Source organism: Poecile atricapillus, chromosome 10 (assembly GCF_030490865.1).
Source record: "Poecile atricapillus isolate bPoeAtr1 chromosome 10, bPoeAtr1.hap1, whole genome shotgun sequence".
Taxonomy (NCBI): domain Eukaryota; kingdom Metazoa; phylum Chordata; class Aves; order Passeriformes; family Paridae; genus Poecile; species Poecile atricapillus.
The window spans coordinates 6,782,950-6,799,374 of NC_081258.1; the positions used below are offsets into that span (position 1 = coordinate 6,782,950).

General features: G+C 41.6%; 1 protein-coding gene across 2 annotated transcripts in view; it reads left to right on the forward strand.

The window, feature by feature from the left end:
- Positions 1–6,975, forward strand: part of TSHZ3 (teashirt zinc finger homeobox 3) — a 65,789-nt gene extending 58,814 nt beyond the window's left edge. For both annotated transcript variants that reach the window (XM_058846182.1, XM_058846181.1), the window contains exon 3: positions 651–6,975. In XM_058846182.1, coding sequence (XP_058702165.1) covers positions 651–3,850 — 3,200 coding nt within the window. In that variant the 3' untranslated portion in view covers positions 3,851–6,975. The remainder of the gene's footprint in view (positions 1–650) is intronic.
- Positions 6,976–16,425: the final 9,450 nt, after the last annotated feature.

Consider the following 16,425-nt stretch of genomic DNA (forward strand, 5'->3'; position numbering starts at 1 on the left):
GGCTTTCTTGTTGAGGAGATTATGTTTAAATGGGAATGGGACATTTGGTACACCCATAAAGAATATCCTCAAATTGCTTTGAATGAGTTGTTTCCAAAGGTTACATCACTTGAATTTAACCATCTCTTCTAAAATGTGACACCACTAATAATGATAACCTTAAAAAATCTAATTTTTAAAATTTATTTTGACTGGTGATTTTTTTACTTTGTAGAAATTCTTGGTGTTTGTTATGCTCTATATTTATTAAAGATTGAGTCTCAAAACTGTAATGAGCAAAAAAATGCTTGCTTAATTTAAATTGTGAATCTGTCTGTTAAGAAATGCATTAGGGGTAGGAGAAGCATAAGACATATTAATTGACAGACAGGAACTGCTGTCTCTGAGGTTGATACAAGTAATTTATTACTTTAGAAATGAATGCCACCTCCAGAATGTGCTTCATTAATTTCAAATTTAGTTTTAATTTCAAGCTGTTGCCCCTTGAGAAGAATAAGGTGGCAAATTATGTTTGAAGAGCAGATTTTTTTCTTGCTCTGAAGAAACACTAAATTTTAACTGTTTAATTTTTACAAATAAGTACACTTCTTTGGCTAAAGCAAAAGTATGATGAGCAGAAACTAACTTGTATTTTCTTCTCTTCATAATAGCCTATGTTTCAGACGAACTAAAAGCAGCAGCGCTGGTGGAAGAAGATGTGGAACCTGATGAAAATGCAGTTGATGGGGAGCCTTCAGCAAAATATGCATGTCCAGAGAAAGACTTCAGTAAGAACTGCCAAAGCTACCAAAATTCTCCAGCAGCTGAGTTTTCTAGCCAGGAAATGGACAGTGAGTCCCACATCAGTGAGACAAGTGACCGCATGGCAGACTTTGAGAGCAGCTCCATTAAAAATGAGGAAGAGAGCAAGGAGGTTTCCATACCACTGGAAGACTCTACGGTGTCTGACAGTTTAGAACAAATGAAGGCCGTGTATAATAACTTCCTCTCCAATTCCTACTGGTCCAATCTCAATTTGAACCTTCACCAGCCAATTTCAGAAAAAAACAACGGTAGCAGCAGCAGTAGCAGCAGCAGCAGCAGCAGTTGTGGAAGCGGCAGCTTTGACTGGCACCAGACTGCCATGGCCAAAACACTGCAGCAAGTTTCTCAGAGCAGAATTCTGCCTGAACCCAGCCTTTTTAGCACAGTCCAGCTGTACAGACAGAGCAGTAAGCTCTATGGCTCTATATTCACTGGAGCCAGTAAATTCCGCTGTAAAGACTGCAGTGCTGCCTACGATACTTTAGTAGAATTAACAGTGCACATGAATGAAACGGGACATTATCGAGATGACAACCATGAAACAGATAACAATAACCCCAAAAGATGGTCCAAACCTCGCAAACGTTCTTTGCTTGAAATGGAAGGGAAAGAAGATGCCCAGAAAGTGCTAAAGTGTATGTACTGTGGTCATTCATTTGAATCTCTTCAGGATTTGAGTGTTCATATGATCAAAACAAAACACTACCAAAAAGTGCCTCTGAAGGAACCTGTTACACCTGTAGCAGCAAAAATTATCCCAGCTACTAGAAAGAAAGCATCACTGGAGCTTGAACTTCCGAGTTCTCCAGACTCCACGGGTGGGACACCAAAAGCCACAATCTCAGACAGTAATGATGCACTTCAAAAGAATTCCAATCCCTACATCACACCAAATAACCGCTACGGTCACCAGAACGGTGCCAGCTACGCCTGGCACTTTGAGGCGAGGAAATCGCAAATTCTGAAGTGCATGGAGTGTGGAAGTTCACATGACACACTGCAGGAGCTCACGGCTCACATGATGGTGACGGGACATTTTATTAAAGTCACTAACTCTGCCATGAAAAAAGGGAAACCAATCATAGAAGCCCCAGCCACACCGACAATAACGTCCTTAGTAGATGAGAAGGTCCAGTCTGTGCCACTAGCTGCCACCACCTTTACGTCTCCTTCCAACACACCTTCTAGTGTTTCCCCTAAATTAAATGTTGAGATTAAAAAAGAAGTAGATAAGGAAAGAGTCATTGCTGATGAGAAAATGAAGGAGAAAGAGAAGTCAAGTGAAGATGAGGAGAAGTATGATATCTCCTCAAAATACCATTACTTGACTGAAAATGACCTAGAAGAAAGCCCTAAGGGGGGATTAGATATATTGAAGTCTTTAGAAAACACGGTTACATCAGCTATAAACAAAGCCCAGAATGGCACACCGAGCTGGGGTGGCTACCCCAGCATTCATGCTGCCTACCAGCTGCCTAATATGATGAAACTGTCGTTGGGCTCATCTGGGAAGAGTACACCCTTAAAACCTATGTTTGCAAACAATGAACTAGTATCACCAACCAAAAACCAGCCCTTAGTATCTCCACCCAGCAGTCAGACCTCACCTGTGCCAAAAACAAACTTTCATGCCATGGAAGAATTGGTAAAGAAGGTCACTGAGAAGGTGGCTAAAGTGGAGGAGAAGATGAAAGAGCCCGAAGGAAAGCTCTCTCCACTGAAGCGTGCGACGCCTTCGCCGTGCAGCAGTGAAGTCAGTGAACCCCTTAAGATGGAGCCGCCCAATGATGGTGGCTTTAAAAGCCAGCAGAACAGCCCAGTTCCTCAGAGAGATGGTTGCAAAGATAGCCCAACTGTAGAACCTGTGGAAAATGGGAAAGAGCCTGTGAAATCCATTGTAGGTTCTTTAAGTAGCAGCACAGCCATCATCACTGACCACCCTCCCGAACAGCCATTTGTAAATCCATTAAGTGCACTGCAATCTGTCATGAATATTCACCTTGGCAAGGCAGCAAAGCCATCTTTGCCTGCTCTGGATCCAATGAGCATGCTTTTTAAAATGAGCAACAGTTTGGCAGAAAAGGCTGCAGTGGCCACCCCACCTCTACAGTCCAAAAAATCAGACCACTTAGACCGTTATTTTTATCATGTCAACAATGACCAACCCATAGATTTGACGAAAGGCAAGAGTGACAAAAGCTGCTCTTTGGGTTCAGCGCTTTTGTCATCCACATCGACATCTTCTGCATCTTCTTCATCTACAGTGACAACAGCAAAGACATCTGCAGTCGTGTCATTCATGTCAAACTCGCCGCTACGCGAGAATGCCTTGTCAGATATATCTGATATGCTGAAGAACCTGACAGAAAGTCACACATCAAAATCTTCCACACCTTCCAGCATATCTGAGAAATCTGACATTGATGGTACCACAATAGAGGAACCAGAAGAGAGTACACCAGCTCAGAAAAGGAAGGGACGTCAGTCTAACTGGAACCCTCAGCACTTGCTCATATTGCAGGCCCAGTTTGCAGCCAGCTTACGGCAGACTTCAGAGGGGAAATACATCATGTCAGACTTGAGCCCTCAAGAAAGAATGCACATTTCCAGGTTTACGGGACTCTCAATGACCACAATTAGCCACTGGCTGGCCAATGTGAAATACCAGCTCCGAAGGACGGGGGGAACTAAGTTCCTTAAAAATTTGGACACTGGGCACCCAGTGTTCTTTTGTAATGACTGTGCTTCACAGATCAGAACTCCTTCAACTTATATCAGTCATCTTGAATCGCATCTGGGTTTCAGGTTAAGAGACTTGTCCAAACTGTCCAGTGAACAGATTAACAATCAGATAGCACAAGCAAAGTCACCGTCTGAAAAACTGGTGACGTCCTCTCCAGAGGAAGATATCGGAACTTCTTATCAGTGCAAACTTTGTAACAGGACTTTTGCAAGCAAGCATGCTGTTAAACTTCATCTTAGTAAAACACATGGGAAGTCACCAGAGGATCATCTTCTGTATGTTTCGGAGTTAGAGAAGCAGTAGCATTTGCTTTTGATTAAAATAACTGTAATTTGCTTTGAGGAAAACTGTCAAAGACGCCTTAAAGCTACTGTTTAGTTCTTGGCACATGTTCTTATTTTAACTCCAGAGTCGCTCTGGGCTGAACTGTTTTGTATAACTGTACAGTGTTTAAATAGAGGTGCATAATCAGCTGTTGTTACTGGTAAAATATGAAGGTTAAAATGCAGTGGTAAGTGTTTGGAACTTTGTGTAAATTGGATTTAGTTGCTGTGCATCCCTCTGATGCATCAAGCTGCATGCATTAACAGACAGTTTAATTAAGCATTTATAACTAATTCTGGTGCACTTTTTCATGTGACCTAAGTGTGCTGGTATTTCTCACCCTATAATCTTTAGCCCTCTGAGTACTTTGAAGCACTTTTGCATTAATTTGGTAAAAATGTAAGGATATGCTTTTTTTTTAGACCCTTACTAGCTTAGTTCTGATTACTAATATGAACCTCCATTTATGCAGAGGTGTCTCACACCTTGAAATTTAAAAATATAATTTTCACATTGAAACATAGATGTATATATTGTATAGATTTCAAAATCTCTTATGGAAAATGTGATTGTGGTTAATGCCATTTTCTTTTTTGTCAGCATTTTTAGCAGCAGCGGCGTTTGTACCTGATAAGTTCCAGGTATAAACTGTACCTATATATAGTGTATATTTCATTTTTTTTTAGATCTAATTGTTTTTCCTTTAACAATCAAACATTGTAAATTATGTGATAAAAGATACCACAGATAGCATTTATAAAGTATTCAGAAACATTATTCTTAAAGCAAAGTATGTTTTGCTTTGTTTTGCTCTACAGTACATCTATATTAAGAGAGGTTCATGTTTAAATTATACATATTTATTAGTGTTGCTATCATTTGTTTGGTTTTATTGTTTTTGTTTTTTGGTTTTTTTGGTTTTTTTTTATTGTCTGAAGAAACAGAAGCCACGGACTGCATTCCTGGCATGCATTCTAACGGTTTTGCACAACATGACTTTTAAAGGTATTTATTAGTAAAAAAAAATAAAAATAAAATAAAAAGAGAAAATTCAAAATAAACTCAGTGCTCAAAGGGTTAAATCTATTTGAAAAACTTGTACTGTATTTCCTAAACATTGATAAAGCCTTTAAAATGTTTGTACTGTAATACTTTGCTTAAAAAGTTATGAGGCATTCTGTGATATAACCTCTTTTACTTATTTATAAGCGCTCTTGGTTGTTATTTCCTATTGTAGAATGCCTTTTTATTTCAATTGGTAACTTTCTGTTTTGTTCTGCCTAATTATTCTCCCAAGATTCCATACTGCAGCTTTATCTTTAGGCATATGAAAGGTAACCCGTGGTTACCAGCACACTAAGTGATTCTGTTCGTCTCCATTTTTGGCAGTTAATTTGCAGAAGTAACTGACAGCTGACACCATATGAGAATCTATGTATAAAATATTGGCATGTAAACAGCACAGACACTGTAATGCACTCTGTGCCCTGTTTTGTTGTTGACAATGAAGCACCATTATATGACTCTTCATATAACCTTTTTTTCTACAGCAGCATTAAAATTGTCTTTTTGCTATAATTTTGTGTTGCGTTCACAATTATGTCTGAAATGTGCTACGACTAACGAGCACATTAAAATTAAATTGTATGCTATCTGTTTATGACTGAAGCTTGAGTAGGTTTCTTCATCTGCCAGGTGCTGGCAGTCAAAAGCTGCACATAAATCACTGGAGTTTTAGTGAACTTTAGCATTTAAAGAGCAGCGTAGCACTTATTCAAAGGCTGCATTAACAGAGTTTTTTTCCCCCAGAAGAGACAAATGAGCGTTATAGCTCCCTTTTAAGCATCAGGTAAGGCTGGCTGTGGAGAGGGGGGTTACCAGCAGTGCATGGCAAAGCAAATAGGTGTTTTGCTGTGAGTTCAGACCCAGGCAGGCACCACTGCTCATCTGCCTTCCTCCTGAGTGCATTGAGCAGAGTCTGCACCCGAGGGTGTTCCACAGCTCAGAGAATGCCCTTCCACCTACCCAGCATTTCCAAATGGCAGGAGAAGGAACCTGAGACCGGTGACTTCAACTTTGTGGTTTTGAAGGGAGTCCTCTTGTGGCCCTACCTGCTGCCGGACAGCATTCCCAGCAGGTGGAGAGGGGGAGAGGAGGTGAATAAACACATGCCAAAGAAAAACAAACAATCCAGAGCATTTATATGATAATGACAGACTTTTACTGGTGTTGACAGGTCATCCCATCAAAACCACTGGAAACAATTTGCATCTCCAAGCACCTATATTACTGTGCATGTAAATAATGTCTTTTGCCAGTCAGGTGAATTCTGAGTCCAGAGATGGTCACATGGGAACCAAACCCACCATTACAGCACTTCAGCATCCTGAGTGAGAACTACCATCTGAATGTCAAATGTACAGATTCCTTTCTTTTTTTAAAAAAAAAAAATCCGCTGTCTTCCAGTAAGCAAATAATTGAATATTTGGTCTCTTTGTCTTTCCCTCTTTCTTTCCATTTTTTCCATCTTTCTCTGTAATATTGAAGGCCAGTACCATGTCTCAAAAATATGTTGGAGTGTTCTGTTCATTCTATAGCAAATGCTGCTAAGTGGACCAAGGGAATGGGATCAGGGCTTTGGGTTTTTTCCTCCTCTTTTGGCTCACACTTGTGTCTGATTTTAAGGTCATTTGTGTGTCAGTCTTTATGGCCTCAGCTCAAATTCCAGCAATAAAATCACAGCAGTTTTACTGGTTGACTCTACCATCCCAGGAGTCCCTCACTTAGCGAGGAAAGGGAACCTGGCTGGCTCAAGTCTTCCCCGGAGCCTCCCAGGTGCCTGTCCACATTTTTTTACAAATACATGATCTCAGTCTAAACCCAGCCAAACTTTTTACCTCCACAGCAGAGAATTCCTCTTTTGAAAATTATAACAGCTTAAATATAGTATTTGGTTGCAAACCAGAAATTCACACATAAGGAGACTGGCAGATTATTGCATATATTGTCAATCAATGTATTTTTAAGATGCACCATTGACTTATAATAGTAATGCTCAAAGCTCTGTACGCAGTACTGTTATCTGGGACACGGGAGGGAGTAAAAGCAAGAGACTGCAGAGTCTGCAGGGTTCTTTCCACTTACTCTTAAAATACAGGCAGGGGATCTGATGATCTGATGCAGCCTCCCTGATCTGGTTAAAATCAATTTCTGGTCCTGACTTACCTGGGTCTGAAAGTGCAGTGAGATGTACCAGGTACAAATTCAGGGAATGACCGTATCTGCCAGCATGCACCACAAAGGACTTTTTAATGTGCTTCTTATAATGTGCTCAAAACTTTGCAAATGAATGGCTAGTCAGGATCTGAATATCCCAAATTTATTAAAATAAAGTTCAGCTTGCATTTCAAAACCTCCAGGACTGGCATACCAATGTGATTTCACATTATAAAGAATTTAGAGAATCAGTGAACTAGAATAATGTTCTTTTCATCCATACACTGGTATGTATATTGGCATGGTAACTATTAGTGCTAACCAAATCACCAACCTAGCTGTGTTAAGATAATTTTTTTCCTATTAGACAAACATGAAGGTATAAATGCAGAATTTTAAAATAAGCATCTGACTTCCGACTTTTGCTTTGCATTTGGTATTTTATTTAGAAATATGCAGATCAAGTGCAAGAGAAAACAAAATGCCTCAAGAAAGAGGTTAAAAATGAAATTGTGATGGGTGAGAAGAGCTTTAAATCACAGGTGTATAAAGGTGACCCTGGTCTAACCCCACCCAAGTAGTGGCTTGTTGCAGCATACTGTATATCTTCCAGCCATCACATTTACGCAGTATCTTAAAATAACATTTGTGATAAATGTGCAATTTAACTAATTTATGGTGCTATGATGTGCTCAGGGCTACATGCAAGATGAAAATCTTAAATGGAGCTTGAACAGCTCACTTCACAACAAGAAATCAATATGCCAGATCTTAGAGAGCTGTTCGCTGGAGTCAACATTTAGTAGAAAAAAAAAAAAAAAATTCAGGGAATGTATCTTTAAGTTTTAATGAGTAGGAAATCTAAAATTAACTGAAATATGACTTTTAAGCTAGTGTAAGGAACTGTTTCTGAAACCAAAATCTTTCTAGAATCCTCATTATATTTTATTTTTGTATTAAAAGTGAAAGTATATTATTTTAATTATGCAGGTGCTTTTGTGGTAACCACTATGTGCAATTTTTTATCCAAACCAAGGCAGATTAGTGTTATCAATATGGGAATTATCTGTTGCGTTTAAATATGGCTATGTATTTTGCTATATAAAGCTGAACATGATATGACTCTGCATGTTATGACAGCAAAAAAATCTGGCTATACTTTGAGATTTAAAAAAATACTGGCATGTATGGAACGGAAGAACCTTTTTTAATTTTGCAAGTTCTTATTTCAGCTGCAACAGAAAAAAAAAAAAGGGAACAGTGGTGCAAGTGGAACAGAGACGACTGGTAATAAAGCTAAATTTAATTAATAAATTTTGTATTTTAAAGTATGCCTCCAGAGAGCCTTATATATTTCCTAGAAAAATATCAAGTTATTACGATCACTGCTGCCTGCTTTGTTTGGGTAACTTTTTGTTACAAGAATACGCTGGAGCTTTGCTAGGTGGTCTGTTACCCACACTGCTGCATGGAGTTGAAATACAGGGAATGGTTGTAAAACTAGACTGTATCAAGGAAAGTAGGAAAAAAAAATAAATACAAGATCATCAACTTTTTAAAAGTCACTGGATTGTCCCGTTAGCCAAGGATGAAATAGCACTTAATACTTGATTGAGTAGTTACTGGTTTAGCATGGAAATACAAATGTGTAACTCCCTTGAGTATCACTAGTAAATACATATGAATTCCAGGAAAAAAACCCCAGTAAATTCTCTTCTCCTGGGACTTCCAGCCCTTGCTTGACCTGCTGTAGGTAAATGAGAGAATGAGAAATAATTATGGAACCGCCATCTCGGAACATGAAAGTGGCTCTGTTGGTCGGGGTGTGGTAACAGTGAATTTTGTTGCGTTTTCAGTAATTATCCTGTAATAATGGAAGGCTTGTATATGTTTAAGACTATAATATTACAGCCCTCATTGAAGAGTATTTGCATAAGAAGTCAATCTTTTACCAGTGAAGGAAGAAGGAATCAGGGTCATTTACAGAAGCGAGTGGAATTATGTATTAACGCATCATTATACATGTCTGAAAGCATTGGGATAATCGCTGAGGGTACAATCTGTTTTCAGGCCTTGGTTTGGGGCAATCATTTTAACTAAATGTTCAGCATGAAAAAGATGACTAAGATTTACTACCATGTAGCTCGTGCTGTGTTCATTATCTAGTACGTACACAAATACAGCAGTGCTGTTCCATAAATTCTTTTTTTTTAACATGTAAAAACAATCTTCCTTTATGCTTCCTATCCAGCTTATGTGTGAGGGTAGCAGTTTGTTTGTTTGCTTTTCATCACCATATAACAACATATACGTGGGACACATTAACTTCCTCAGCAGCTGTTGCTTGGTTCACTTTGCCTTATTTATAGCTATTTATAGCTTAAATGCACTTCTGGTTAAATAATCTTTTAAGAGAATTAAAATCAGATAGACTTTTTGGGATAGATGGGTATGTCCAGACCACTCATCAAGTTCATATATATAACCTTCCCTGAAATGAAAATACCCAATTGCAAATCATACTTCCATAGCTCTGTGCCCATCTTTCACTGTGGGAGCGCTTAAAAAGGAAAATTAAAAATTACAACCCAAGGCAGCTATGCCAAAAAACCGAATTTTTGAGTAATAATATAACAAGACATTTTGTGTATATCATGCTCTTAAAATTCTTAGCCTGTTTCAAGCAATAAAAAAAAAAAAGGTTGTCTTAGAGCAAGCAGAAAGGAGTTAAAAATGGCAAGGCCAGCCCTGGCCCCATTCCTGGCTGGGGGCTGGGGTGGGTGGTGGAGCTCCCAGCTGATTGTGATGTCCTAAAATGATGCTGTGCCCCCACGTCAGCCGCCAGCCTTTCCTGGAGTCACATCAGGGTGAAGACGTGCACTTCTTCCCCCGTACACTTACATTTTGCAAGCAGCATAGTGGACTTTGTAACCAAATAGTGAGCTAATTTTCTGATGTCTTACCTCGTGATGCCTGAGGTAAGGACTTGGGTCGCAAGGGAAATGAATTTCAAATGATTTGGCACTGTGGAAAAGCCTATATTAGACCTGTCAGCCCCATTCCACTCCCTGTGGAGAAGATAGTGTCCATCTTTTTTTTTTTTTTAAATATCAAAAATATAAATGGAGAGAGTAACTTTTAAACTTCAGTATGAATTAACAGTGAAAAATACTTCTCTATTAAGCTTCAACATATCAAATTCATTCTTGCATGGTAAGAAATTGGGGACATGTTTATAGCCATCAGAGTTGTGAGTTAGTGACCTTTCTAGCCAAGTGAAATGAAATTACTTGAAAATGGAATTCTTTTTAATTGGCACGTTTGTAGGTGGTGGGGAAGGGGGTTTGCTGGAGCATGTGTGCAGTGCACAGCCCGGGAAGAGCTGTAAAAAAAGCCTGGAGCCTGTGCTCAGCTGTAAACCTGTGCAGAGAGGGAGAATGAGGTAGGTGTGTCAGGAAGCGGAGTCATATTCTTGGCTTTTTTTCTCTCTCTAAACTGGAGGTACAGTCACTGCAGTTCCGCCTCAATGACCATGAAACCGAGTCGGCAGAAGCTGAAGGACTCCGCTCCTGAAAGCCTCATCAGGACTTGTCATCGCTCTAATGAATATCATTTAAATTGCTTTGTATATTGGTGGAGTTTGGATGTCGATTTAATTTGTGCATGTGTTTGAGTTCTTCTGCTTGGCTAGGCTAACAGAGAGCAACAGCCTAATGAAAAGTGAGTTGGTGACAGCGTGATGAGCCCCAACCCAATCAAATGTGTTTGAAGGGCTGTTTTGACAGGGATCTTAAAAGTAGATCTAGAAAAGAGGAGTAGTGCTTCAGTTCAGTACCATTGTTTCAGGCTAAGATTACTGCTTTTTGTACCTCTGAACGGCTGAACATTTTCTGTGTGCGCTCTGGCTTGTGCTAAAACATGAATCCATCACAGAATTGTCTTTAGAGGAGGCCAGAAGAGTGAGCTCCCCAATTAAACACCTCTAGAAAGTACTGGAGTTGAGAAAAACGTGTTAAAATGAAGTCATTATTGGGGCACACAGGAGGCAAGGAGGGGCTTCAGCAGGGTTTACAGTGTCCATCTCCAGCCCTGTGTTGCAGAGGGCAGGCTGGCAGAGCAGCAGCAGACTGACACTGCAGGGCAGGGGCCGGCAGGGCAGGGCCAGCCCTGGACTTCTCCGCATTAATTCCCATTTTCTGTGCTGGGAAGTTGGGTGTGCAATGTCACAGAGCTGCAAGGAAGGGCAGGGCAGATGGAGAAATCCTGCAAGATGTATTGCAGGGCTGGTACATCCCTATGTACTGGGGAGAGGCTGGGGAGAAGAAAGAACTGCCCCAGGGAGGCTGATTCTGGCAGTGGGGAGGGAGGTGGCTGGGACTGAGTAAATCCTTCTCTCCTGGAGGCTGTGAGGAGGAGACTCCCCTAGAGCACAGCCTGGCTGATACAAGAAGGGCTTCCCACAGCACAGCAGGGAAGCCAAATCCTCCAGGTGGCTGTGACACTGCCCTGAGCACACACAAACCCACCCGAGTACCTGCAGCACAGACAGCCTCAGAGGGGTTACTAGAACTGGGTAAAACAGCCACACCAGCCCTATAAATGGAACTAATTCTTACAGCCTCCAAGAAGATGTTCACTTTTTGCCCCTTACATATGTAATTGGAAGGTAAGGGAAAAACAGGGTCTTGATTTTTTTTTTTTTTTTTTTTTTTTTTAAATTTGTCACCATGAAGACAAATCAATTTCCAAACCAGATCTGCTGTCAGGAGGGGAAATCGAGCCTGGCACTTCTCCATCCTCTCTGAAGGCAGCAGAGCACCCTGACACAGCCACCTGCACTTCAGAGGGTTTCAAAACAGACCCTGGGATCCTAAGTGCCAACAAAAACAAAAAAAAAATGCAATTTTAAAATTTTACGTGAAAACTCAACAACAACAAAAGACAGCAGGAGGGAAATTGGATTACAAGAAAAATCTACAGTCCAGATACTCTTATCTAAGAGATGATTAATACATCAGATAAATTGTTCAGCAATGGTTCATGCAAACAGACCCTCCATAATTCTGCCAAAGTCAGTGAGATCAATGTGCTCTGCTGAGTGATTGTGGCACTGACCACTCAAAAGAAAGCACCTAAGGGCAGCTGTAACTTATGCTGATTTCATACCCCTCATGATTTCAAAATATATGAGATTCTCCAGCTCCCTCTGAACTAAATCCATGTATAACCCTCAGGAGATGCTTGCTCCTGTTTTGGGAGTGAACATGACCCTTTCCTTCTTCATTGGCCCAGATTCTGTAAATGCCATATGCTTCTTTTTTTATGTGATAAATGTTTTAATACAGCCATCACCCCCAGACAGACAAGTTACCATCAATAATTTGAATGACAGGCCTTCAGTATGCCTCTTAATTTCAATGAAAGGTTTGGGCAAGAATTCCCAAAACCCCAAAAGAAAATAAAGAATTATATGATAGAAAATGTATGTAATTCTCCAGCAAGAAATTATTATACAAAAAAAAAAAAAAAAAGCATAAATTCAAAGCATGCGTTTGAATATTTAATATTAAAAATATAAATTAGGTATTGAAGAAGCACAAAGCACCCACTTGTACTTCCTTAACAGGGCTTTTATTAAAGGCTCTAGAAGAGATTCCAAGGAGAGAGAGATGAAAACAGCGGGCTCATCAGCCACGCTATATTAGCACTTCTCAGGAGGCACTGAGCAGCAGGCAGAGCCACACCAGCCCACAGGTGCAGGCACATCAGCCTGTAAACAGCTCAGAAACACCCAGCACATGGAAAGCTCCCTCTCAGCCCTGTTCCTCACTCTGGAGCTGCTTTAACCCCGCTTCTGCTGGGCTCAGCCAGAGCTGGGCACACTCCTCTCCTTGCCAGCTCTGCTGTGGCGTTGTTCTTGCCCTCCTCCCAAAGCCTCTTGCTGTGTTTTCCTGCAGAGCCTCTCTCCTACGAGGCTGTGGAGGGATGACAAATGCCACAAAGCTGTCAGGGACACCCAGTGCCTGACACTGAGCTCCTGCTCCTGCTCCATGGGGCTGTCCCAGCACAGAAATGCTCTGCTGGCACCCTGGCTGTCCTGGAAAGAGCAGGGAGGGTCTGGTGGCCAAGGGGGAGATTTTGGAGCTGGTCAGACATGCAGCAGCACAACCAAGTACCCAGAAATGAAATACTCAGGAGAGCAGCTGAAGCATCTGTGCTCCCACTCTTGGCTAGCAGAGCCCAGATAGGTGCTGCCTGTCATCTGCTCAGCATCCCAGCTGCAAGCCCTCTCCTGGAGCTGGAGACCACAGCATCCCAGCAGCCAGAGCATCCCAACATCTGCATCCCAGCAGCCAGAGCTCTCTCTTCCATGCACACCTTGCCCTGTTCTGGAGAGGGCTTTGCACAGGGCTGAGCTGCTCCCTGGCTCTCAGCATGGTTTTTTCTGAACCTAGGCACTACAGCTGCCTAGTGCCCAGCAGCACTGGGGCCAGAGCTCACAAACCCTTGTGTCTGCTGAGGAGCTCCAGGGCTCAGCTCACCACGTCTCACCTGCAGCTCAGCAGCAGCCAGGGAGCTTGGCACTGCTCAGTGGGCAGAAATGTAGGTGCTTATTGAGTTAATAGGAGTTGAGGGTGGTTTAGAGAATATTAGTGATTCTTTGGTGGTGGGTGGATAATTTGCCTAATGTCACTGCCCTCAGGGTTTACCTGTTGGTTGTTTATGTGTATTTGTTGGGTTTCATTGTCTTCAGTGAGGAAGATACATCCTGTGATTTGTTATCTGCTTGAGTTGTTGGAAGTTTGACTCACAGATCAAAGTCAAAGAACTCTTACATTCATTTTAATATTCAGAGGCTACTCTCTGTTAATTTTAGTCTATTTTACTCACTCCCATAACTTTGGCTACCATTGTTTTAACAGTGGCTACACAGCTCTGCTTCCCCCCCACAGCCTGCTTTTAGTCAGTTCTGTTTTCTTGAAATTGCTTTGCTTTTTTGAGATGTGGACAGAAAAAAAAAAGAGTTTTTAATAGAATTTTAAAATGTCTCTGCTCTTTCTTGTATTTCTAAGTCATACAATAAGATTGTCTATACAACAGCTCAGAAAAGAAGAAGCTTTTTTATTGTTTGTTGTTGCTTTATTGCTGTTAAGGCAAAGTAGTGGGTTGATGTGGCAAGCAGGTGGCATGACACTAAGTATACATGACAGTATATATGTAATACCATTTTCTTTAAGGAAGCTTGTACGCTATTTCTCATTGTTGAGCTAAAGGTCAGGGTGTCAGGTGACTTCTGCAGCAAGAAACAATTCTCCAAGCTGCAAAACTTCTGCTGAAGTTGGTGACATTAAGAAAAATGGAGGCAAATTGGAGAGAATCCAGAAGAGATCAACAAGAATGATTAGAGGTTTTGCTAACATGACCTATGAGGAAAAGTTAAAAGTATTGGATTTGTTTAGTCTGGAAACAAGAAGCCTGAGTAGGAACATGATAATTGTCCTTAGCTATGCTTAAAAAAAGTTATAAAATGGGTGGGGATCAAATGTTCCTCGAGGAACATCCAAAGGCAGGACAAGAGTTAATCAGTTCAGCTTGGCAAGGGGCATGGAGATGAGATTATTGAGGGGAACACAGCTCCAGCTACCAGCCAAGCACAGAGCATCTTGTGGAGGAGGAGGAGGAGTGCAGGCACTGCCGCTGAACCCTGCCATGAGCTGACGTGGGTGTTCCCAACCTACTCGTGCTGCAGGATAGCAGGAGCTGAACTTTGAGGGCTCCTGTAACCCACAGTCCTAGCTGAACACCTCAGCTGTGCAAGCGTGGCTGCTGCAGAGAGAACTTTTTGTTTTCCCTGCAAACTTGTGTCTGCTTTCCTGCCATGCACTGGTAATGACTGTTTTATTTTAACTGAGTTTTCATGCCGCTTCTGCCATCAGTTCAGACCATCAGGCTTTCCTTGTGCTGTATGGGAGGACAAGCCAGCTCTCTCTTGGAGCAGAGGGAGGGACCTGGGTGCCTGGGTGTCATTTCTGCCTTTGCTAACCAGCTCTGGCAGGCAGTGAAGGGCTCCACGTTTTGCTGTTTTACACCTGGCTGCCCTCTGTGCCCAGGTGAGGTGTCACACCTTGGAACACTCGGAGGTGGACTTACTTCAGACACAGCTCTGGGTTTATTTTGCTGACAGAGGCGTTAAGTTTTCACCATCAATGGTATGACTGAGCTGCTTGCAGCTGGAAAAGGGGACCCTTCACTCCTCTCACTAGCAGCACAAACCTTTCCAGAGATCCAGAGCAGAATTCAGGTTCCTCAGATGAGCTCCCTCATTCACACCCGTAGTGCACACATTGTGCAGATAACAAGCAGCACCATTTAACCCTATAATATGTGGTACACCATGTCCTGCCGTACAGCTGGAGTCCTAGTCACTCCTCAGGGAAGCCTATTATAGCAGCACAATCCTGTGTATCAGTAATAAAGTGTTTCAGAGACTCATTGGAATGTTAATAAGTTTGAGATAAATACAGCATGTTAACGTTTGGGCCCTGTTACTAAGTTTTACTTTAATTTAGTCCTCACTGCTCTATTTTCATCCACTGCTCACGGTTTCATCGGGCTTTTCCAAGAACAGACATGGAAAGCAGGATTTAAGTGCCAAAACAGATACTAAAGGCTGCCCAGGACGTCCTGAGGCCTCCAGAATATCTGCAGGGAGTGGATATATGTGAAAAAGGACACAGGGAGGTCCCTGCCCTGTCAGGGAGCAGCTGAAGCCCAGGTGAGTCTCTGCCACCCCTGGTGCAGCTCAGCCAGGAGCAGAGAACCTGGGTCCCTCTAACACTGTGAATTTTGGCCTAGCTCTTTAGTGGACAGTGTATTTCAGTTTTTACACTTGACTCTAGGCTTCTTCTGTAAGGAAATACCTCCATCTGCTTCTCATACAATTTTTAGAATTTTAGGATGTTCTCTTTTTAACAAGCTTTGGCCAGAGAACTTAAGAATAGTTTGTGGTGTGTCTAAAAATTTGAAGCACTGTCTTGGTCTTTACTTGGTCTTTTGTCTTGATTTTTATTTTTCATTCTCTCTTTCTTTCTTTCTTTTTTTTTTTTTTTAATGTGTACAGAGTTTGGGAGTTTTTATATGTCCCTAAATATTCCATCTCTCTCCCTTATCCCCTTCTCCTTCAGCAGAGATGCCCTCTGCAGAGTCCCACTTCCCAGCGTGGAGAGTTTAGGCTCAAGAATGTCTTGAGCAGCAGCAGGTAGTTACACACAGTCACCTTTTCATCACAAATCAGGGCAGCAGCCAAAAGACCATTTATGAGCCCTGTGAGGAAAGGA